This window comes from Hibiscus syriacus, unplaced genomic scaffold (genome assembly GCF_006381635.1).
Source record: "Hibiscus syriacus cultivar Baekdansim isolate YM2019G1 unplaced genomic scaffold, ASM638163v2 tig00111847_pilon, whole genome shotgun sequence".
NCBI lineage: Eukaryota > Viridiplantae > Streptophyta > Magnoliopsida > Malvales > Malvaceae > Hibiscus > Hibiscus syriacus.
Window position 1 is genome coordinate 572,585 of NW_024063200.1, and position 25,822 is coordinate 598,406.

The 25,822-nt window shown below is 32.6% G+C and overlaps 1 protein-coding gene and 1 pseudogene across 1 annotated transcript; both read left to right on the forward strand.

Annotated features, from left to right (window-relative positions):
- The first annotated feature begins 12,393 nt into the window (after window positions 1-12,393).
- LOC120172239 lies at window positions 12,394-14,927 on the forward strand (annotated as a pseudogene).
- A 7,267-nt stretch (window positions 14,928-22,194) lies between these two features.
- LOC120172203 (transcription factor bHLH137-like) lies at window positions 22,195-24,156 on the forward strand. The gene is made up of 4 exons (XM_039179730.1): window positions 22,195-22,329; window positions 23,134-23,262; window positions 23,486-23,554; window positions 23,884-24,156. Exons 1-4 carry the CDS (start codon window positions 22,195-22,197, stop codon window positions 24,154-24,156), a joined length of 606 nt encoding a protein of 201 aa, XP_039035661.1.
- The last annotated feature ends 1,666 nt before the right edge of the window (window positions 24,157-25,822 follow it).

Here is a 25,822-nt window from a genome sequence, read left to right on the forward strand (position 1 = left end):
TTGGGTAATTTTAATAAAACATTTTATTTTATCAAAAGTACCAAATTTTGGGTTTACGAAAACCAGTAATCATGTTCGAAAGTAGGTTACACATAAAGAAGGATTAGCACCCCCACAGTGCCTAGGAATTGGTACCTAGTCGATTACCCTATATTTAAAACTGAAAATTTTGAGTTTGATGTTTTATTTAATTTAAAAACCATTATGGATGCCAAGTTTAGAATGGGATGTCGATTTACTAAAACCAATAATGACTACCCTCGAGCATGTAATGCGAAAGTTTCATTATTGATCTAAGTAAACGAACATTTCCTTAAAGTTTGAGAAATCATGATATGGGATTTTGAAAAGGAAGCCGATTTACTTTGGGAATTACCGGTGGTCACCCTTTGAGCATAATGCGGAGGATACAATTTTAATTCCTTGATAAATGAACATTGCCTTATTATTTTAAAATCAATATGCAATCAAACAACCATTTAAAAATCTAATTATAATAGGCGGGTTAATTAAAGCTATCCCTGACCTAAAGTGTCAAACTAGGAAAATTAAAGAACCTAAAGTACTAAACCTAAAATATGTAGGCTCTAATATTAACCCTAATTTGTTTTAACCAATTATTGTGTCGAATAATCAAAATAGTCCCTCGGGCATGTTAATGCGATAGCTTATTCAAATTACCCCTTAAATTAAAGGACTAAAATGATAATAAACCTAAAGTGAGGCTCTAATATTAATCCTAATTTATTTTAACCAATTATCTAGTTGAATAATCTAAATGGTCTATAGAGCATGTTAATGTGAGAGCCAATTCAAATTACTCCTTAAATTAAAGAACTAAAGTATGGGAAATCTAAATCTAGAGGTTAAATTTAAAATCTAAGGCTCTAACTATGGACTAAATTAAAGTGAATTGAATCTAAAAGATCTATGCTAATATTTAAACTAATTACAACTTAATGAAAACATATTAAAAAACAAACATGTATTTAAACAAGTAAAAATATGCTAAAACTATACAAAATTAATTTTTGAAAGACGAATTAATTATTTACAAATTACAAAATAAATTTATTAAACAAAATTAATATTAGGGCTAAATTAAAACTAGTGCATATAGTCATGGGGCTAATTTAATTAAATCAAACAAATTCTAGCATGGAGACTAAATTGAAGTAAATGGAAAGTAAGCATGAAAAAATTAGAATTATGAAAGTGACATAAATGCAAAAAATGCTAAACTTAAAGGGATCTAAGAGTAATTATTCCACTTTAATTAAAGTTATAATACCCAGAAATAAAAATGTCAAATAGCACGAATAGGGTCTAAATTGTTAAACAAGTTCACAAAATCACTACAAGAAAATATACCTTTAATGACACACGAACGATGACACACGCTAATTTATGACTTGCAAAACATGTGTGTCATAAAAAAATGTCATGTTTTTTAAAATCTGAACGATTTATGACTTACAATGATGTGTGTCATATTTAATAGTCATAATCCAAAAAATTTACAAAAACACGGAGTATAGATGAATTTTGTGTGTCATCTTTAGGAGTCGTATTCTAATTCCCCCCTATTTTTCATCATTTCCCGCGCGCTTGATCTTCCCCCATTTTTCATCAGTTCACGCCGTGCTTCCCCCATTTTTCTCTGTTTTCCCTTTTTGTCTTTGCATCCTCCCATCGGTTTGGCCATTCACCACAACGCAGTCGAGGGAGTCAAAGATCAAGGTTTCCACAGGTAATCCTCGTTCTCTATTCTAATATTTGTGGGTTTGTTGATTTCTATTTTCTCTAATTTAATGGGTTTGATGCTTTTACTTCATATAAGTTTTTTTGAATCGAGATTTGTTGCATGCATGCTTGTTTTATTTTCTATTATTTGTTTAATCACTACTGATTTGTTCATTTCATTCTTCGTTTAAGTGGGTTATTTCGGTTTTTTTACTTCAGTGGACTCTTATGCTAGTTCTTGATCTCTTTTTGATTTTTGGGTTTTGATGGATTATGTATTTTGGTTCAAAAATGTTGAACTTTGATTGTCTTATGATATATGTTTTGTTATGCTTGTTGAAATGTTTACAAACATATCTTGTTTCACTTGACTTGAAGTATCATTGTCCGACATAAGGAGGGTATGGTGATATGACTCTCCAAGTACATGGACAAACCTCAAAAAGAATCCCGTATCCGTTACTCACTTCCGAGTCCAAGCGATATAGGTCTGAATGACCCTACAATAGTATATATTTCGAGGATTTTTGGAAGGTTATATTATGTTTGGGATTCTTTTGTTTAAAAAAAATGAGTGAGAGAGGTGCCTCTTCTTCCCAGTTCCCACATATGTATTTCATTTTGCTAACTAGAATGGTTCCAAGTTTTTACCTAATTGTCATGTTTCAGATGGATTTACTTTTGGTTGCTTATGGCTGTTGGTTGTTGACTTTTCATTAGTGAAGAGGCTTTAAATATCTGGTTTTGTCCTTTGCATTGGTACTTAATGTTTCACTAACACAACTTTTCCTGCCTTTTTCTGCTTTCTATGTTGTTTGGATTCTTCTTTTCATTTGAAGTATCGGTATCTGACATTTTGTGTCGGACATATAGATATGTGGAGATGACCTCAAAAGATCTTCTAAATGCATAGAAATAACTTTTAAAAATCTAATAATACATGTATTCGACACTCATACTTACGTTCGAGTAGCATAGTTTCCTTTTTATTGTTTTGCTAGTTTAACTAAACACTCGCTCTTGAAATTTAATTTTTGTTTTTGATAAATGTAGGTTGGCATAAGTTTGGCATGGATGCTATCATTGGATGGAACATGACATTCCTTTGCTGAGTCTCTCTCAAGAAATGCCCCATACATAATATCCACAGTTCTTTGGGTATACTGGTTAGTGGCATCTTATCTTATTATTTATTTTAGTCAAATTTTGTAACTATATGTCGCTCCGACTTTTCATTCTTTTCTTGAAGTGTTTATTTCTAACATTTTTGTCTATCATATGGGTACTAGCATATGACTTTTAAGAATCTTCTGTCCAATATAATCGTTTCAGACATGTACTCCAATCTGATGCTCACACCCGAATTCAAGTATCGTAAAATACGATTATTAACTTAGATTTAGGCAACATTCTTTGAATGATGATTACAAATATAGGCAATGAGGCTTTCTCATGTTACAACCATGTGCTTCAACTTAAATTACAACAAGCACAAGACAGAGATTTTGAGGCTAACACCAAGAACGCTAGAAGATATCGAATAGGCTAACACTAATAATTTATCTAACATTGTTAGGGTTTGTTCTAGTTTCAAATGGGTTTTTTAGATTTTATGAATGGGTCATGACCCTTGAACATTGTTCTATAGCATAGTACAAAATGAATTTGTTAGGGTTACTTTGTACTCGGTAATTTGGGGTAAACATTTTGTTCTTTATATCTTACATAAATATTTCATCAATCATCAGTTATAAAGTTGTAGTTTTGCTAATACTTTATAATTATTTAGGTTGGTAAGTAATGGTCGATGGATAAAGCATGGATTTTGTCTGATAGGTTATCTGATTCATATGAAGTGGGTGTAAACATCTTTCTAGACTTTGCACAAAGTAATGATCCAAATTCAGATCTTATTCAATGTCCTTGTATACATTGTATTAATTTGTGGCACCACTCAATTCAGACCGTGCGCTATCATCTGTTTGCCCCATGGCTTCGATGAAAGTTATAAGTTTTGGTCTTTCCATGGAGAAAGACAGCCCAAACTTGATTCTAGATGCCCTAACAAATCTATTTCTCCCGACTTTGATTATACAAGAGATATGCTACATGATGCCTTCAGAGATGTAGAAAAAGAACCCGATTCATTGAAGTCACTTCTTGAAGAATGTGAGAAGCCACTTTACGTAGGGTCAAAGTATAATGTACTTAGTGGATTATTGAAATTCCAACATATCAAGGGTCAATTTGGGTGGTCTGAGGCTAGTTTTGAAGTATTGTTAGGTGCCCTAAAAGATGTCTTACCATTAAACAATAGAATACCTTACTCCATATATGATGCCAAGAAATTTCTAAAAGGAGTAGGTCTACAATATGAAAAAATTCATGCATGTGAAAACGATTGTGTTTTATTCTGGAAAGAACATAAGGATGCTTCTCAATGTCTAACTTGTGGCACATCTCGTTGGAAGAAGAATACCAAAAACGTACCTTCGAAAGTTTTGTGGTATTTTCCTCCCATCCCCAGATTTAGGAGAATGTTTTCGTCACCAGAAATGGCACAAAACTTAACTTGGCATGCACAAGGTTGGGCTAATAACGGTATGCTAAGTCATCCTCGTAATTCCCCCTCTTGGAAGCTTGTAAACTGTTTGTAGTGTCCCCGTCAGTCGGGAGGTACCGAGTGTGGATATTATGTTTGTAAGTTCATGAAAGAGATAGTCGAGAACGGACTTCAAGTGCTAGTCAATAAGAATGTAAGCAAACTTTTCTTATACACATCTGTCATATCATACATACACATTAGTCACAACTATCATATGGACTTGAAGTAGGATGATATTATTGGAAATTCATCTACGATAACATCTTGTCTATTCATATTAATAAGAATTGTCATGCTCTTTTTATTTCTGCTGAAAAACTCATAGTTAGATGCTATTATAGACTTCTAGTTATCACCTTGTAGTTTGAAATGTTCTTTTATTTTGATGATTCACGTTTCTGTATGGAATGGAGGTTATCGTTTATAATTTGAAACAAACTTAAAAATATTGTGAATTTAACTTAGTGAAAGATTACATTGATGGTAAACTTCTTGTTATTTGCTTCTATATATTGATAGATTATGTTGTAATTAATGAGTGAATTCTTGAATCTAATTACACATTTTAAGCATGTGGCAATCAATACTATTTGTCGATATATGAATCAATGTCTAAAGGAACAATTTGAAATGTTCGGTGGAGTTGTGAAAGCATTTGACACGTAGTAGCACTTAAAATCCAAAATTTGATTTTGTCAAGTACTATAGACGTAACAGGGACTTTCTTTTGGTTATTATTTGTGATGATATTGTTGTGAACAAAGTTGGAATTTTTTATAATGCTATTGATTTTATGACTTTGCATAATGTTATTATGCTTCAAAGAATGCATATGTAAAATTGGTCATTTTAGTACTCTTTAATAGTTCATTATATACTTCACTTTAAATAAGTATAAATTATATACTTATTTCATATTTTTTACTTAGGTTGGCGATGGGAATGAAGAATACACGGATGATGACATTGATGATATTCACAAAGAATGGGTATCTTATGTGGCAAACTTTATTATGCCTTGATATTTTTTATCGACATATGATTAATACAATATTTTTGATAACTTAATGTAAATATATTGTATGCAAATGGATTGCTTATATATAATATGGTACATATATTTAGTATTATAAGGCATTCAATGTGATTTAGTTTGATTATTTGTCAATCTACAATATATATATATATATATATATATATATATATATAATTTCCGAAATACAATCACGACACACGAACATTTGTCGTCTTTTTAAATGACGTGTGCTTCAATGACACACAATGTAAGTCATATATGCGTGTCATAAATTTATGACACACAAATGTATGTCAAACAGATTTATGACGGGGGCTTCAATGACGCGCAATGTAAGTCATACATACGTGTCATAAATTTATGACGCACAAATGTGTGTCATCTTAATTTATGACGGGGGCTTTAATGACGCGCAATGTAAGTCATACATGCGTGTCATAAATTTATGACAAACAAATATGTGTCATATTAATTTATGACGGAGGCTTCAATGACGCGCAATGTAAGTCATACATACGCGCCATAAATGTGCATCATAGATTTATGACACACAATTGCGCGTAATAAAAAATTCATGTCGGTGGCTTCAACGACAAGCATTTGTGTGTCATCCGCACCCATAGATGACGCGCAATGCGCGTCATTAAAGGGTATTTTTCTTGTAGTGAATCAAACAACTAAGGACCATTTTATAAAAAAAACGCCTAAAGTTTAAAGGCCATACACTAATCACCCCTAATTAAACTATATAAATATATAATCATAGTTAACCTAATTTTAACCTACCTTAATCTCTTATTCTCAACTGCCTCTCTTTTAGGAGAAAACCAAATTCTCCCAAACCTTCTCCTTCTTCTCCAACTGAGAGCCCTAAATACATAAAGCTCCATCGTTCACCCGCCATACTTCAACTCTGATAAAGTCTCCAGCCACTACCTACGGTGATTGGCCAAACCCAAACTAATCCCTAATAAAAAAAAATCACTTTCATCTTCTCTCCTCTATTTTTTATATATTGAAACCCCTAAAAAGGCATTAAAGTCGTATATTAGCTTCCCTTTTCACTCCAACCACCATCGATGGTGATCAGACTATCATAACAGACTCCCTATAACTTCCTATTTCACTACCCTATCATAACAATATACCTCTGAAGAAAATAATTTTTTTATTAATCAATGGTTGCTAGGTTTTTTTCTCCCCTTTTACAATGTTTTCGTTTCAAAGTTTTATACCTTCTTTGTCACAGAAGATAAATAGGTTAAAACAAATGAAAAAATATAATTTTTCTTATTGTCAGAATCGTCTTTCGGGTGGGCCCGGAATTGGGCTTCGACTTGAGTGAAATGGGTTAGAGTCGTCACCGACCATTTTAAAATGAATTTAGGTAGGTCGGACACCATCCTACCTGATCTGCGTTGTACCAGAAACGTGTCAGGTTCGGGAGTCGATTACGGTCAAGGAAGGATTAGCACCCTTGAATCACCCTTTCGGTACAAATTAATTTACTGGTTGTCTTAATTACGAAAATTTGAAATTTAAATTGAAATTTAAAACATTCAATCCGAATTGTTTACCTTTGATTGAAAATAATACTGAGGAAAAAAAGTAAAAAAATATGTTAGATAATGGGATAAAAGAAATATCGAATGAAAACTAATTAAATAACATGAAAAAAAATAAACGATAAAAAATATTAAATTTCATAAAGAAAAAAAATAACAATGAAAATATTAAAAGGAAGAAAATTAAAAATGGAAAAAAGAATGAAAAAACATTAAACATATCATAATAATTAAGTGAGTGACTGAAATAAAAACATGGCATAATAAAACTCAACTTAAAAATGTCAGAAACTTGCATTAATGGTTAAATAGAGGGATTATAAAATAGAGGGACTAAACGAACCATTTCCCGAAAGTTTCAAAACACGGAATCAAAACGACATCGTTTTTGATATCTGCAAAACTATGTCGTTTTGCATTTCGTATAAATGCATAACTTAAGGCAAAAAATGTGGCCACTCTTCCATTTGCTCTCTTCTCACTCTCCCTCTATGATAAACATGCTCTGGCTTCTCTCTAGAGCCATCCCCACCGATGGGAAGCCGGCTACCTGCCGCCGCTGTCCACGGCTGCCGAAAGTGGTGACCGAAAAACTAAAACCCCTTAAAATACTCCTCTTATCTCCCTAAGCCCCGATTTGCAACCAAAACACCCAAAAAATAATCCCACCGGCGTAGATCTGAAGAAATCTGCTTGGATTTCTTACCTTTTTCGATGTGGTTTCGTCGTTTCATGGTGACTATTTGTTTTGCTTGTTGTGTATATTTTTCTTTTATGTTTCGATATGGTTGTGGCTCTGTGAGTTTGTCGTTATTTGTGGGTTCTCTGTGTGTTCTTGGTTTGCTACTGTCTGTGTGGTGTTCTCTTCATGATTTGTGTACTGTGTATTTTCTCGATGGGTTTACGGTTGATACTACGGTGTCCTCTCCGTTGGCCTCACCAGGGGCTTTTTATAGCCCCGATATTGGTTGTTTGGCTCCCGAAAATAACGGGATGTAGGTTGTTGCTTGTTACGATCTTCCCGTTCGTGGTACCGGCCGCCTCGGGATGGTTCAGTCCCGTTGGTGCGGCCAGAATGTGCGCTGGGCGTTGACTGCTTGGCTCCATTCTTCTGGAACCTCCTATGCAGCATTGTGACATGGTTGATCTGTTAGTTTTGTAAAAACCCTAAAGCAATCGGGCTAGTTCAGGCCCAATTTGGCTCTTTTTGGACTGCTCGAACCCTATTTATTTGGACCCTAAAACAAAAAATAATAATAATAAGTAATAAAATAAAAAATAGAAAAAGAAGGAAAATAATAAATATAAAAATATTTTCAAAACTATATAATACATATATTTGTTAAAAAAAATTGTTTTAAAACTATATATAATATGTTTCAAAAATATTTTCAAAACTATATATTATATAATTTTTCAAAAATATTTTCAAACTATATGTTATATAGTTTTCAAATTTAAAAAAAAACATATATTATATATATTTTCAAAATGTTTTTTTTAAAAAAACATATATTATATATATTTTCAAAATGACTTAAAAACTATATATTATATATAATTTTTCAAAATGTTTTGGAAACTATATATTATGTATAAATTTTCAAAATGCTTTATAGTTTTATATTAGTTTCCAAAATTATTTTAAAAAACTATATAATATATATATAATATGGACAAAAATTAGTGTCTATAGCTGTCCATGTTTGTCCTTTTTCGTGGAACGAAAAATAGGACAAAGATAAAAAGACACAAATTTACGTTCGATGGAGTTGAAGAATAACTCCATGTCGAATTGGGTTGCAGATGGCTCCTCCGTCACGAAGTCGAGTCCACCTTGAAATGAAGTTGAAGCCGTAGTTCGGAATCAGGATATAACTTCAAATTGCAATCCACCTCAGTCTTCTTCTCGATTTAAAGATCTTGGTTGGAAAATTCAACTAAAAAGTAGTACCTTGACTCTACCATGTGGTTGACAAGCCCTCGAGCTGAATGGAATCGAACTCGAAGGGTCTTCATTGACAGATAGCTTTTCTCGACTTAAGCTATGCTGTCGGAAAATGGTTTCTTACTACTAAGGCACGGCTAACCCAGGTCTTCTTCTTGACTTGAAAACCTTGACTGCCATCAGAAAATAGTGTGATTGATGTATCATCGAGCTAGATGGAATTGAACTCGACCAATTTATTGACAGATAGCCCTTCTTGCCTTGAGCTATGCTGTAAATGATGTGCCTTGGAGCTGAGCATAGTCGAACTCGAAGGTCTTTGGCAGATAGCCCTTCTAGCCTTGAGCTATACCCCAAATGATGTGTCATTGAGTTAAGCGTAATCAAACTCAAAGGTCTTTGTTGGCAGATAACCCTTCTAGCATTGAGTTATGCTACAAATGATGTGCCCTCGAAGCTGAGTGTAATCGAACTCGAGAGTCTTTAGCAGATAGCCCTTCTCGACTTAAGTTATTCTGCAAATGATATATTGGCTAATTGCAAGAGCAGGGTACAGTGTTTGAGGGTATATTCTGGGTAAGGTCAAGGTCCTTGTTTTAAATCATGTTACTTTGTTAAAGATCTGTAACTTTGAATCATTTACAGAGTTTCTTAATTCAGTTGATATTCAAAGAATTGCAAGTTTGCATATGTGATTCATTTCTCGTCATCATTAAAGTAACATAAATTTATTCAAATATTCTTACAAAAAACATGAGAAAAGATGAAAAAAACAAACTCAAATATAATGCCTCAAATTTGAATAAGGCCTCATCAGGATGCCTTATTTGCCATGACTCTTTTTTCTTTGGGAGTGCCATTGCTTTCATCATAAAATTCCAGCTCTGTTTTGTCCATCATTAGCTAGATCAAGGCTCTAAATTCGGCACATTCCTGTACATCATGTCCATTTTCATTATAATAACAGCAATGACGGCGACCTTTGGAACCTGATGTGCTAGGATGTGGTGCAAGAAACCCCATATTTATCATTTGCCTCCATACCCAAGCAAGAAGTGTCTTCACTTCGGAAACTCTGGTTTTGGCCTTTTTACCCTTTTCCTCAGTGATTGCACTGTCCTTATTCTCTTGATGATTAGGTAGAGGGTTATGTGCAACGTGGGGTGATTCTGAATTGTTAAAATGAATCCAACCCCTGTTACGCATCCTTTGGATAACTCTCTTAAAAGGGGAGGCAATTTTCAATAGCATGCCCCGGAACACCGCCATGATATTCACAGTGCACATTTTTGTCATACCACCTGGGGTATGGGGGCTTTAGAGGTATCTCGGGATAGGGTGACACCACATGTGCGTCAAAAAGTTATTGGTAGAGCTCCTTGTATGTCATGGGAATAGGATCGAAATGCTCTTTTTCTCTCCTTGGTTCTTGCCTAGAATAGGGTACAGCTGCAAACGATTTTGAAATGTTGATGATCTCTCTTTCTTTCTTCTTCAGAGGAGGTTTTCCACTCGTCCTACCTCCTTGTTTAATGGTAATTTCTACCCTCGTTGTTTTGACCTCTTCATCAAATTTCGGAATACGGTAACTATCCGATATCTTGAAGTCCTGGTAAGATTTTGGGTGAGACAACCACTTGTGGGGTAGGTGGCATGGTTACCCCTTCCGATGAGCCTGTCCAGGAGCAGTTGTCTGACGTAGGCCAGCTAACTTGGCAACGATTTGATCGACCAAGGACTCTTGGTCTTTCGTGATTGCATTTAGGGTACTCTGGCTATTATGATTTATCTTTTCTTCTAATTCTCTCTGGAGCTTCAACATGTTCTCTTCGATCTAAGTAATTCTGGCTTCCATCTTCTTTTCGGTTTGAATGAGGATAACACGTGTCCGATGCTTGTGGAGGTATGTCCAGTGTTTGTACCCTTCCGTTATGAAAATCTCTTGTTAGTTCGTGTGAATGCAATGAAAAAAAGAAAATTATGTGAAATATGCAAGAATGCATGATGCATGAAATATTCGAGGCATTGATCCAAAAAATGTGACTGTTATTTTGAATAATCCTTATTGGGGACAAAAGTGTTTTATCTTTTAAGAGACAAAAATATCCTAACAGCTTCTGACATGTTGACTAGTCTTCTGCCTTCGTTTGTCACCGGTTGAATAACCTGTCGGACCGCTCTAGCTTCTCTAGATGAACCATGCAAATATTGAGTTGCTTTTTGTACTGACCCAAGAAGTCTCGAATGCACCTATGGCATTTATCTTTTTTTGAACCTGTTCCCAACGAATATGTCATTGGAGCCCTCAATTGATAGGAACTATGTGAAGTTCATTTGTCTGTTTCTTGAATTCGTCACCATTGGTCTCCAATTTCAACTATCATTTTGTCATTGTTGCCTTTGAAGGGACTCCCGAGATTAGTAAACCTTCATTTTGCCCCTGCAACTTCTTCCAGTCAGTTCTTCAAAGATAGACTTTCATTGTGCTTGATGTAGACTCGGTTCATTCCGAGTCCTTTATAATGCAGCAGAGTGACATACTCTTCAATCGCGGGCACCACGTCTTCTGGATTGAATGTGACACATAGTCGCCTTGTAGATTGTTCTCTGTATTTTCATCTCTTGTATTACAACCCCTTTGTCCATTAATGCAGATTATTCATGTTTAACAAACACGTTTTTGATGGATCAACACCTCTTTTAAATGGTGCAAGTGATAAATAAAATGAAAGAAAATAATAAAAAGAGTTAGTGAGATAAATCAAAACAAAAAAAATCCTACCCCACATGCTTTAATTCCTACCCGGACATAATCTCTATCCTGCATGCTAATTTCAAACAAATCCTAACCACATATTTGTCTAGTTTGCATGCTTTGAACAGAAAATAAAGCAGGAAACAAAGCAGCCTAGGGTTTGGAATGAGGTCTTGGGGTGGGCTCTAATTCCCTGTACTCTCCCGGTTTAGGTTCTAAAAAAGGTACTCGAGTTCTCCTTGCTGGTGCCCCCTTGGGCTTACCAGACCCTAGTCCTAAACCCATCACAGGCTTGTGTGGACTAAGTTAAACTCGAGAGGATACATTCCCTTATGCCTATGCGGTGAATAAATTCACACGAAGACATAAGGTATATGAATCCCGAATGATACTTGCTAGGCCTATGCGGAGAATAAATTCTCACGAAGGCGTCGCTTTCACCCCCACCTAAAAGGGTTTGGAGCTCGGGTATAGAGCTAGAGATGAGAATTTTGAAAATCTGAAATCATTGAAAAAAATATTATTACAACTATTTATTTGAAAAATAATCAAAGATAAATAATTAGAATCGAATAAAATGAATTAAAATTAAAATTTATCATTTTTCGCATAAAAAAATAACTGAAAAATTAATTTTGGCCTAACTCACTTACCTGTCCCCACATGATAACTCACTTACCGAAAAATTTACAACTATTTTTGCTTTAAATTTCATCCGTAAGAACAAATCACGGCGAAACAATGCTGGTGGTGTCTGATAACTCTCGCCAATATCTTCTTCCTAGCATCCTCTACACTTCTTCCTCAGCCAAACCTCTCTTCGGTTTGGAGCTGCTTCGATCACCGTTCGTTACATCATCAAATGTGGCAGTCGGTGATGTAGGGGTGAGAGGGAGTAGAGTTGTGATAGCGTCGCCAGAGGAAGGGAAGATCGAGATGTTCTCTCCTGCTTTTTACGCCGCGTGTACCGTTGGCGGGATGTGCTGCGGCATCACTCACACTACTGTTACGCCTATGGTTCTTGTCAACTGTAATATGCATGAAATTATATTCTTTCAAATATATGAGCCTGCCTTTTACGTAATCTCTTCTTATTCCCTATAATTCACCTAGATTGACTCAGCAAAGTACAAGAGCATCTCATCTGGTTTTGGAGTACTGGTAAAATAGCATGGAGCAAAAAGGTTATTCAAGGGCTGGGTGCCAACTCTGTTGGGATACAGTGCTCAAGGTGCTTTCAAATACGGTTTATACGAGTTCTTCAAGAAGTACTATTCCGACATCGCCGGACCCGAATACGCAGCCAGATATAAAAACCTGATATATCTAGCCGGTGCAGCATCATCCTAGTTTATCGCCGATGTGGCTCTCTGTCCCATGGAAGCTGTCAAAGTTTGAGTACAAACTCATCCTGGCTTCGCACGAGGTCTATCGGAGGGTTACCAAAGATTGTGCAAGCAGAAGGTGTTTCCGGGTATGGTCTCTCTATAAAGCACTTTAATCTGGTATATTGCATATGTTTATGTACAGGTTGATACTAAAATATAATCTTTTGCTTGTATGTATAGGTTATATAGACTTGCTCCTCTTTGGGGACGACAGGTTCCATGTGATCCACCAACATGATTTATGTTTTCAACATATATATATGCATTTGAATTTTGGAATGAACTCAGTTGATGTACATTTTTGCAGACACGATGATGAAGTTTGTGTCGTTTGAAACAATTGTTGAGCTAATGTACAAACATTGTATCCCAACACCGAAGGAGCAGTGCAGCTTGGGGTACTGAGCTTTGCTGGTGGGTACCTTGGTGTTGTTTTATGTGCTGTATCACATCCTGCTGACAATCTCGTTTCTTTTCTCAATAATGCCAAAGGGGCAACTGCTGTTGATGAAGTAAAACCCCCTTTTCTTGCCTAGTGAATTTTTGTTAACCTAAACCGAACCCAACTCAATTATGATATTTGTCAATTGTTGATGGAAATAAGTTTGTGTGTCGGTCATTAAAGACTATGTGAAAGAAGAAGAGAAACATAATGTGAGAGAGAAGTTGAAAATGTAGACGAGGAGGATAATGACCTTTAGTTGACGATGTTAAGCATAGAGTTAGTGGTGGATGTAAAAATATTTTCGAGGATGGGTACATATATACTAATAATAGAAATTTTTCTTATGAGTAACGCAAATAAAATTTCAGAGTGAATACCATTAAGAAAATGAACAGCTAGCATAAAGAAATTTAAATTTTAGGGTGGTTACGTGTCCACCTTGGAGCCCGTTTGCATCCACCACTACATAGAGTAATTATAACTATTAGTACCTCGAAGGCTCTAGTGAACGGATGGGTTAGTCTTAGGGTCCTTGTTGGAGGAGAGATGATAGTTATCGAAGGTTATTTTATGAAGATATGATATGACATTAATATACAACGCGATACAATGATTATGATATTTTGGATGATTTATCTTTTCTAATGTGTATGAAGAGTCGTTAATTGATTACATATTTCAAGAAGAAAGCATGTTCTTTCCGATAAAAATTAATTATGTTACTTTTTCTTTGAATAGTCTAGGGTGATTATAAGGTAAAATCAGTTCATAATTTTTCTTAGTCATTGACAACATGCACACACTCGCAAACGGAGTTGCTTGAACTTAAAACTTTTAGGAATAACAACACTCTCTTTAACCATTGAGATTAAGGAGTCGTTAATAAATTAAATAAAGACAATAGATGTATGGACGGAATCATATCATGACTCCGGAAATGTGTATCAAGGGACTCACATCATGCAATAATATACTGACTGTGTGCTGTTTGCAGGCGGTGAAGAAGCTAGGATTGTGGGGTCTTTTAACTCGTGGCCTTCCACTTCGTATTCTAATGATCGGACCCTTACCGGAGCACAATGGGGAATCTACGATTCCTTTAAAGTTTTTGTTGGCCTGTATGTTTTCTCTTTTTATACTTTCAGTTCATATGGTTCTTGGTTAAGCTACCAAATGATTTTATAATTGGAGATTCAAATTTTAATATTTACAATCTCTTATTTATTTTTATATTTTGACTAACTGTAATATTATGTTTTTCCTCTCAATTTCCAATAAATTCATTGTGTTTTCTTTTTTCAGGCCAACCACCGGTGGTGGTGCTCCTACTCCAGCCACAGCAAAGGCATGAAGAGAACATAGTTCATTTAAAAGAAGGTGACAACCTTTTTTTTAGTTCAATTTTGCAAGGGGGTTCCCTTTATCTAGTGATAGAGCAGTAATAGGGTAGATTGATCAATGCCCACAAAATTAGCATTAGTTTATGCAATTTAGATCAACAATCTTATTTTTGTGGAGCATCACTCAGAGAAATCTACTCTAATATTTTTAGTACGAGTCACATGAATCTTCAACTTCACTACATTTATTAATTGTAGGCACTCCCCTGTTTTGAACATATTAGACAACCTTGATGGATTGATTGATAGAAAGGGATGAATATCGCAGTCAAATGCTCATGTATTTTATATACTCTTTATTGATAATTTATTTTTGTCTTCTAATATTTTATAAATTTGCTCATCCTAAACTAACATAAAATTATACGTTTGTCCCTATATAAAAATACATCAATCTCGTATATTAAGATACTTAACATACTAATCCATACCAAAACTAGATCATATTTAACATGAATTTCAAAATATCATAATAATTACATATAAACATGATACATATATATTAAGGAGTTACCAAAATGAAATATACACATCAAACCATTCATGCTATAAATCACAAAAGCACTTCACAGATACATACCAAACATATTCAAAAATATCGCTAGTTATATGCCACCAATTTTAAGAGTTTCGAAAACAGAACTTTTAAATATATAAATATCGAGATCGACTTGCGATTCCTAAATACAGTATGAACCAAATCTACAAAAAAAATTATGGAAAAAAATAATCCAAGTGAGAAGTTTGTTTTTAGATGTGCCATATTAATTACATAAGAAGAAATCAAATCAATAACCATATTAATTACATAAGAAGAAATCAAATCAATAATTATTTTTTGACCAGTTTAAGATGATTATAAGGTAATATATGTTCGATATCTTTTTTGGTCATTGGCAAAGTACATAACCCTATAGACGTAATTACTCTAACTCAATACCTCAAAAGAAAACAATACCCTTTTAACTACTAAGACCAAAAGTAGGTGTATCAAAAAAAACCTAATAAAAGTATATAAATAGATATTAATTATCTTGGATGTACCATATTAATTTAAACCACTAATAATCGAATTCAAATTTTAAAATAGATTAGTATTACGTAATAATGTTTAATAAGAAGAAATTTTTAAAAAACAGTGGATTAATTGTAAAAACCATATGAGGAAATTCCACAAAGTCAAGAATTTTGCTGTCATAAACTTCGTCGTGTTTGCTTCTTTGCATGCTTTCCCTATGGAAGCATGTTGAGTAAATTGTGGGATGTACTTTTCATGCATCGACGGCTGGCAATGCGCTGCAAATATGCATGCATCTTCTTTAATCGTAGTGCATTCATGGCTGGCAATCCTCGTGGCAGTAATTGTTTGATCGTGTAGAATAAATTTTTTTGAGTTATTTAAGTTGAAGAATACTATTTTATAATTCGAAATTGATTTTAAATTTTTTTAAATCGAGTTAGGTTTATAAAATTCAAGTCGAGATGAGTCGACTCGAATTTTCGAGTTTTTATTTAAATTTAATTATAAATATTTATAATATTATGATATTATTTTATTCCAATTTAAATGATTTTTTATAACCATATACAATACATATATATTTCTTCATATGTGATATACATAAATCATACAATGTCAAGGGACTCGACTCAAACTTGAAAAATCAATCCACCAATTACTACAAATTTTGAGTTATTCGAGTTACTGATCGAGTTATTCAAATTGTATTCTACGACTCGATTTGAACTTGAAATTTTTTCGAATCTACTTTATGAAAGTGCAACTCGAAGTCAATTCGAGTCGAATCGGTTCAAAAAATTAATATTTTTAATTGAGTCGAGTTTTGTTGACCCTAAATCTTGAAACAAGTATGTAAATTTATGATGAGTCGTGAATTTTAAATAGGATCTTATCAAAGTAAATAACAAGTATATAATCATAGACAAATGAGTCCCCCTCCTATTTGATCTAATATCATTTTAAGTCCTTGTCAAATTAAGTTTAAATAAAATTAAATTTTTAGCCTCCAATTCTTTAGATTAAAGATATAATAAATCTTTATTATTTTAAATTTAAATAAATTATCGTTCTGATTCTAATTCTGTCTTTGTATATTATAATAATATATATAATCTCAAAAGTATATGATATCAAACTTTGTACCTCCTCCCTTGATTGTGTTCATGATTAGCTAAATGAGAAGGAAAGCAGACATGATACAATCCAAATTAAGGTGCCGAAGAATTTGACAATCAATTTAGTATTTATGGCCAACCAAGTAAACGTTGCGTGGGTGAATTCACTTCATATTTAGCTGAAATGCCATCATTAAAATATACTGATAATTTTAATTTAACAATAAAATTATTTCAAATCTCAATTGAAAAATAATGATTTATTAAATGATTAATATAATTTTGATCAAAATAAATATATATTTTAAAGACGTATACAATTACGGATATAATATTTTATGTTAGATACCAATAACTAGTTGGTTTAGTGAGACGAGAGACTAAATCTCTTAAGTATAGTCACGAGTTCGAATTCTTGCGTTTGCAAATGGAACAACCAGTGGCTTGGGACTTGAGAGGGTCGTCCTCGCCTCTGTAGTATCTGATCCAAATTAGTCGATCAATAAATAAAAAATCGGTGGTTATACAAAAATAATATTTTATGTTAGGGATGGGACTTTTAAATTTTTAGAAGAGAGATAATTTATAAAATTTTAAGGGACCAAAACATATTATCAATAGAAAATACAAATTTAACATGGGTGGCTGCTCTCGTCCGCTCCTCTCTCTGTCCATTTTTGTATGTAGGAGTTGTAGACACTCGTTTTTGTCTGGGTCTTAAATTATTATTATTATTATTATTATTATTATTTATAACATTAATTTACATTCTTACAAGCCCAAATGAAGCCCAAATTACAACCCAACCCAGATACAACCCGAAACCCACAAGTTGCAAAAGCCCAACAGTATCAACCCAAGCCCAATGGAGATCCCTCAGCTCACCCAGATGACCCGGTTAAGGCCCGAGATCCGACCTGACTATAGCCTAACTCAGTAACCCATATTAATTAGGGTTTTTGAACCCTAATCCTTCAGCCGCCACATGCCATAACGGTTAGATCAGATTTGATCCAACGGTCCAAGTTGACCCAGATTAGGGTTTTTACCCTAACACCAACAACCAACCACCGCTCAAGCCGAAACTCACTCTCGCCACAGCCGCTATCGGAGCTGATCAATCCCGTCGTCATCATCAACGGTGACAGAAAGCATATACACCATCAGTCAGAAAATCCAAAGAAAATCATACCTTGTCAATTAATGAAAATAGGATAATAATATCATATCTCCTAGGCAACAGAGATCACCAAGTACACATACAACATAAAAAACAGGGTGGTTCGAAAAAGGGAATGGATTTTCGAGAGAGTTTTCAGAGAAACCAAAGAGAAAAAAACTAGATTCGAAGAGATCATTCAAACAAAAATAAAAAAGAAAAGAAAAGCATAAAAAAAGAGAGAGTATACCTTTGTTATTTTTCGGAACTGTGGTCTCCATTGAGACAAAGCTTTCGATTTTAGAAGGTAACCTCTAGATTCTTTTAGATCTAGGACGAAAGGTTGTGTTTTAGGGGATTTAGACTTGATTTTTGGTTTGAGAGCGAGGAGAATAATCTTTTGGGGGTGTTTGGCTCTCTCCGGCCACCATGAGCCGTCGTGAGCCGCTGAGAAGCGCCACCGACGAATGGTGGCCCTTCTCTTCCCCGATAAGGGAGTTGAGAGAATTTGAGAATTATCTCCCCTCCCTCTACTATTAAACCAAACAAAATTAGGAGAATGAAAGGGAAAGCCTTGGTTTCGGGCTTATATATCACCCACGAAATGACGTAGTTTTGATGGGACTAGTTGGTATTTTAACGCATGGGCTAATCACACAGGGAGGGTTCCATCTTTGTAACACTTACGTTTTGGTCACTTAATGAAGGTTTCATTATTTCCATTCCGGTTTCTTCCTTTATTTTATGTTTTATTTCAGCCCCTATAATTTGGTTATGATATTTGTTCATATTTAGACTCTTGACCTTTGATTTTACATAACCTTTGATTGTAGTCCTTAGTATTTACTAATGTATAAAATTGTGTGTTTTATGTTTTGAATCGTAAGTTTACCCAGTATTCATTTAAGTCTCCAGTCCATATGTTTGCTTATTTTCGAATTTGGTCCTAAGTTAGATGATTCTTTTGTTTTAGTCACTATTTAGTATGAATGCATTTAGGCTTAATTACTATTGGCTCTTTAATGCTTCTGGTTTAATTCATTTTGGTCCTCAAGATTATTTATGGATTATTTAATTCCCAGTGCCTTTGTTGCTTAATATGTTCGATTGTGGTTATGTCTTATTTTTTTTATTATTGTTTAGCCCTTCAAGTTTTTGATAGTACCATTTTAATCCCTTAAATTACCAAATATGTTTATTTGGTTATTTATGTTTTTGATGTGTTATGATTTCTTGTTTTGTTTTAGTCCTTTATGTATATACATATTTTGTATATTATATATTTATTAAATAAATTTCGTTAATCCCATTTGTAATAAATATTTTGTTCTCTATGTATATTATATAAATATATTCTAGTTCATGTTTATTTTTTTCATTAGACTCCTTTGATGTGTTAGTCGAATAGTTTCAAGAACGTTATTTGTAGAATGGGCGTGGAAAGCACCACTTGATATAAGTGATGTAATCCGATACGACGTTCGAACAGAATATGAACTTGAAATTACGAGCGCTTTTATGTATTTATTAAAATAATAATTTTTTTTATTTTTTGTTATTTTATTTTCATGTTGTTTTAATTAATGTTAGAATTAATAATTTATGTTTTAAAAAAATGAATCATAATTTATTTCATGCAAAAATTCAGATAATAATTCAATGTTTTAAAATAATTCGGAGATAGAATCTTCTTTTACGGATGAGAAATAGTCGAGATAGCTTTCTCGACGGAGGATTGTGAATTTCGAAATTTCTTATCAAGTCAAAAAAATTTCTTTAAATAATTAATTAAAAAATAATAATTAGACTTTAATAAATGGATCATTTTCTGACTTTATATTCGATTTATAATTTCAACCATTTTACGACAATGTATAAGCGACTAAGTATCAATTTTTGGTGTTGTGAGGGTGTTAATCATTCCCCACGCGTAACCGACTCTCGGACCCGTTAAATCGGATTTTTGGTAAACACGGGTCAATTTTTGTCTTAAAAAACTATTTTTTTTAAAATTATTTTAAGATAATTTTCAGGTATTCGACTTACCTAGATCAAAAGTCGATGGTGACTTCTATTCAATTTAATTCAAACTAATTCAAAATCTCCAATTTTTCAAAATAATGTCATAATTGTTTTTTTAAAACTTAATTGTTTTAAAAAAAATTGGTTATGACAAGAGTGCAAAACTCGACCAAAAAATTGATTTTTTTTTAATTGAAGCTTTGTAACTGTTAATCCTCGTGGTTCTTGTTTTCCTCATGTGCTTTAGCCTCCGACTTGTTAACCTTCGTCTTTCTTCTTGTAATCTTCTTCAAAAATTGGCTTTTGACTTCCAAATATGGCTTCTTTTCAGTGGGTTTTGCCCCTTTATAGTTTCCTTTTTTGTGGTTTTGAAACGAGTCTCTCGATTGAATCCCATTTGGCCGAATTTAGGGCTTTTTTCGATCGAATACAACCTTAAAGTTGGCAAATTGAACACACTTAGTTGAAAAAATATATGGGTTTTTTATTCGACTCGACTCATAATCTTATAAACTCGATTCGAAAAAATTTCAAATTCAAATCGAGTTATAAAATAGAACTCGAAAAGTAACTCAATTAACTTTTAATTTTTAGTAATGAGATGATTTATTTTTAAGTTTGAGTCGAGCCGAGTCCCTCAATTAAGTATAATATATTTGTATCGCATATAAAAATTAAATATATGTATTGTATATGATTATAAAAAATTGTTTAAATTGGAAACAAATAGTATTATAATATTATAAAATATTTATAATTAAATTTAAAAATAAACTCTAAGAATTTGACTCGACTCGAAAAGAATTAAATAAAAATTTAGTTATAAAATACGACTACTCAAATTAAATAACTTAAAAAATTTATTCAACTCGATCAAGCGCTCATCCTATTATAACTTTTATGTTATATCTGTTTGTATAATTACATATAAATACAATCTTAAACCTTAAAAATATTTTATTAATATTTAAATATTTCATAATAAATATAATAAATAAACTTTACGTGGCTGAATTGAGTTCATTGAAATGCATGCCGTAAACATGCGCGCACGTGTTTAAGTTTCGAATTCATATGGATACCTTTCTTCCTGCCACATTTATGTTTAACTTATTTTATATAAAATTTATATTTGTAATTCACGTTCATTATTCACGTGTTTAAGAAATTTGGTTTATTTTAACGATATATTTTGATTTTTTAAATAAAAAATGTAAAAAAATATAATATATATATATATATGATACATGTTAGATAACAATTTTTTTAACGAACATTACGATATAGACACATAAAAGAATAAGTTCCGAAATAATGAATACTTACTTCAAATGAAAAATACTTTAACCAGCTAAAGTGAACAAAAATATTGATTGAATACTTATTTTTTTCATTAAATCAAGTATCAATTTTATTATTTGTTTTAAGTTATTTTACACTCATAAATTATTAACATTGTACGAACTTATCAAATAGTTTAAATGGTAAAAGAGAATATTATTATCCTTAGAGATCCTGTATTTGAACCGTTGTATCTATAAAATATATGTATTGTTAATAACAAATTATTCAAAAAAATACTAACACTATACTATTTGAGACTAAACATGCCCATGGGCTCCTTAACAAAAAAAAATAACACATTATCCAGCATATAAAATCCCTAAACATAGTTGTATAAACAAATGCTTAAGTCACAAATAATTAATATTAAATAGTCGATGATCAAATTTAAAGTCCACTTACAACATTCAAAATTAAAAAGTAGAGTCTAAATTCCAAAATAAGTCCAAATAAGATGAAGTCTCTCCGCATGCTGATATAAAAAGCAGCGGCGCTTGGCATCATCGTGTCTCCTTTGTTTTTGGTTTGATGGCATCCTTTTCAAACCCATTTCTCGTTGGTCCCATCTTCTCACCAAATACAAGTTCTGGGTTTCTAGACGTAACCCAGAACATAAAATTTGATTGCTTCTCTGAAATCGAAAACTCAATGATTGTTGGTAGTGACAATGAGTACCTTTGTTCGCTTATTAAAAACCAGAGCACCCACCACTCAACTGCGCCGGAAAACCTTGAAACTGCCACTCTCACAGGCAACAAACGCTCCAGTTCTGCTCAGTCTAAGGTAATCTTCTGTTTTTTTTATTCACAAGGAAATTTTATAAAGCCATCAAATAAAACCTAACTTGATCCCATTTAAAAACAATTTTAACCCTGTAGGAAGAAAATGAGTACATTCAAACAAGAATATACTTGGATGTTAAAATTATCTTAAATATAGAATCTCAAATATTTATTTATATTTTCATTTTTTTCTTGAGATATTTTAATTTATATTGTTTTAACTTTTAGTTAAATTCACTTTTATTTTATGTGATGAAAATAAACTAATGATTAATATATATTAAAAATATACTTAAATGTTGATATGTTAAGTATCTTATCATTAATTTAGTTAACATGATACGTCATATCATCTAATGATGTATCACGTTTCATAACATCATTTTTTATGATATGATATATGTGACATCATTTAGTGACGGTATATGCTATATTATCTACCACCTTGAGTTTAAGTTCATATAAAAATGTTACTTTTGTAATATGTGTTGATCGTTAATAATTTTTATCAAATGTAAATTATTTTGACCAAAAATGAAATATTTTTTGAGTGTTTTTAAAGAATATAATCTATCAAGTAGCTTTAGTAGTAAAAGAAATTTTATCTTTTTCGGAAAACTTGATTTGAGCAGCTACGTTTGTTTTGACAACAAGTTAAAGAAAATATCTTGCCATCCCCTAAACTATTAGAAAAAATAAATAAAGAATTAAAATAATCATCAGACAAACGTTGAAGTTAGTTTTAATATTAAATCTTGTTTAATGTAGTTTAAATTTCTACGAATTTGTTTGGTTTACCCATTAGAGTGAAAAGGGAGGGAGAAAGAAGAAGATAAGGAAGATAAAGAAATGTGCTGGAGAGCCACCGAGTGGGTGCGTTCATGTGAGAGCAAGGAGAGGCCAAGCAACCGACAGGCATAGTCTAGCAGAGAGGGTATTGATTTTACGGATTTAAATCATTATCGGCTATGGCGTCGACCTTAATTATCGAGTTGAATTGCAGGAAAGAAGAAAGAAAATAAAAGAGAAGATGGAAAAACTGCAGCGTTTGGTTCCAGGCTGTGATAAGGTGCAGTAGTAATTCATCATTTCTTTCATTTCTACGTTGAATTTTGACAGCTTTCACTGCCTCTTCTTGTTGTTTTCCATGGAAATAGATAACCAGAAGGGCTCTTGTTTTGGACGAAATTATCAACTATGTTATCTCCCTCCAACATCAAGCAGAGGTATGATTACCAAACTGTTTTAACGTGTTTTTTTTCGTGAATTTCTCAAATCGATTTTTAAAATATTTAAATATAATATATATAAGATAAAACTTATATACACGTGCTGTTATTGTCATCCGACCAAATTGTGCCCATATGTGACTTTGACTCACACTACATAATGTCAGCGTGGAATAAATCATCTAACAACCTATCACGTAAGTAAAAATATGCCTTCTAAAATATACCTTTGGAAAGTCGATTCTACGTGGGAATACCTTTCCGAAAAGAATTTCATTTTGATCATTATCATAATATTTGTCTTTATGTCATGTTTTTTTCTTTAGTTTCTGTCGATGAGGCTTGCTTCTTTGAATCCCATGTTTCAAGATTTTGGAGTTGAGCACGAAGCCTTGATGGCCAAACCATTCCCATCACTGCAACAATGCAGCCCTGCTCGGGCTATTCCTTTTGCTGATACATCCGCCGCCGCCGCTTCTGATAATAACATTGCCCTTGTGGATACTTCAGCTGCATTTATAATTGACCAAGATTATGGTGGTTTATTGTGGGATGGGGAAGACCTAAGACAACCATTTCTAAATCCATTCTATTGGTAATAAAGGGATTTCATTGAATCATTGTTTAGTTCTCATCAAATTCTCAACTCCCAAGCAACGGCATTACGGAGACGTACCGTAATGATGGGATAAAATTTTTATTCTCAAATTGTTATTCCAATTTTTATACATTTTCACACTTTTTTTTGGATGATATGAATTTCGGCAATGACAATTGGAGAATGATTTACCATCAATAGCAACAATCATGTGCATTGAACTTTTTTTCTTTATTAATCTGGGTGTGCATTGAACTTTTTTTCTTTATTAATCTGGGTGTGCATTGAACTTTAAATAAATGCATGGAACACAAACACTCAAATTATCGACTAGGTTTTTAAATTTTTAAAAATTTTAAGCCATCTAGAAATAAAAAATTTAATTCTGTATTCTTGATTTCTCATTCGTTTTAAATATTTTTTTCTATCAAATTGAACCATATGATTATAAACCCTTGTAGAATATTTGTGTATCTTCGGTTTCTCTTTTTGATACAAATTTTCTATTTTTTAAGTTTAATCCATCAATGTTGTATGCTTTTCTCATTTCTGAATTCATCTTTTATTAAGTCTATTTTTGACCAAAATTCAACCATATTCTTTTATACCGCTGTCGTGGTCGTCTTTCGAGTGGGTCCGAAATTCGGCTTCGACTTGAATAAAAATGTTAGAGCCACCACCGATCATTTTTATGAAAATTTGGTTGATCGGACACCATCTTACCTGATCTGCATTTTACTGGAAATATGTCGGATCAGGAGTCGGTTACAGTCAAGGAAGGATTAGCATCCTTGAACTGCCCTTTGGGTACCGTTTTAATTTGTCGGATGTCTTAATTGCGAAAATTTAAAAATAAAATTAAAATTTAAAGATTCAATTCAAATTAATTACCTTTTATCGATTGAAAGTATCTATAAAAAGTAAAAAATGTTAGATAAGAAATAATCAATAAATACTAAATAAATCAAAGGGAAAAGAAAAAAATAAAATAAAACAAGAAAAAATATTAAATAAATCAAAAGGGAAAAAATAAAAAAGAATAAAAAAATATTAAATTGCGAAATATATAAGTATAACAAAAAAATAAGAAAAAAAACAAAATAAATAAAATAAAGATAAATAAAATTGAGAAAATATTAAAATAAAAAAATAAAAAAAAATAAAAAAGGTAAAAATTTTGAAAGTAAAAAAATGTTAAGAAACTAAATATTAATAAAATACAAAACAAAACCGAAAATTAAATAAACACATAAATAGATAAAAATCAAATTGAATTAAATTGGAATTTATGGACTGAAATTAATGTTAAAAATGAACTGCAATAGAAAAAAAATTCGGGGGTTAATTCGTAAAATATGAAAAATATAAACAAGGATTAAATTGAAATAATTCAAAATTCAAAGGCCAATTTATAACAGGTGACCAAAATGAATTACACTTCAAACTTACAAGGGCTGGGAAAATAATTTAAAACTTTGCTAATTAAAATGTGGTTCCTTTGCTATAAATAGCCCATAACCGAAAAAAATCATTTTCACCCAAAATCAAAAAAAAACCTCTCCCTTGAAAATCAATCGGCCGAAGGTCGACCACCATCCCAGACTAGCACATCGCCCAGACCGTCGCGAGTGGCAGCCGAAAAAAACAAACTCACCAAAAACGTCCTC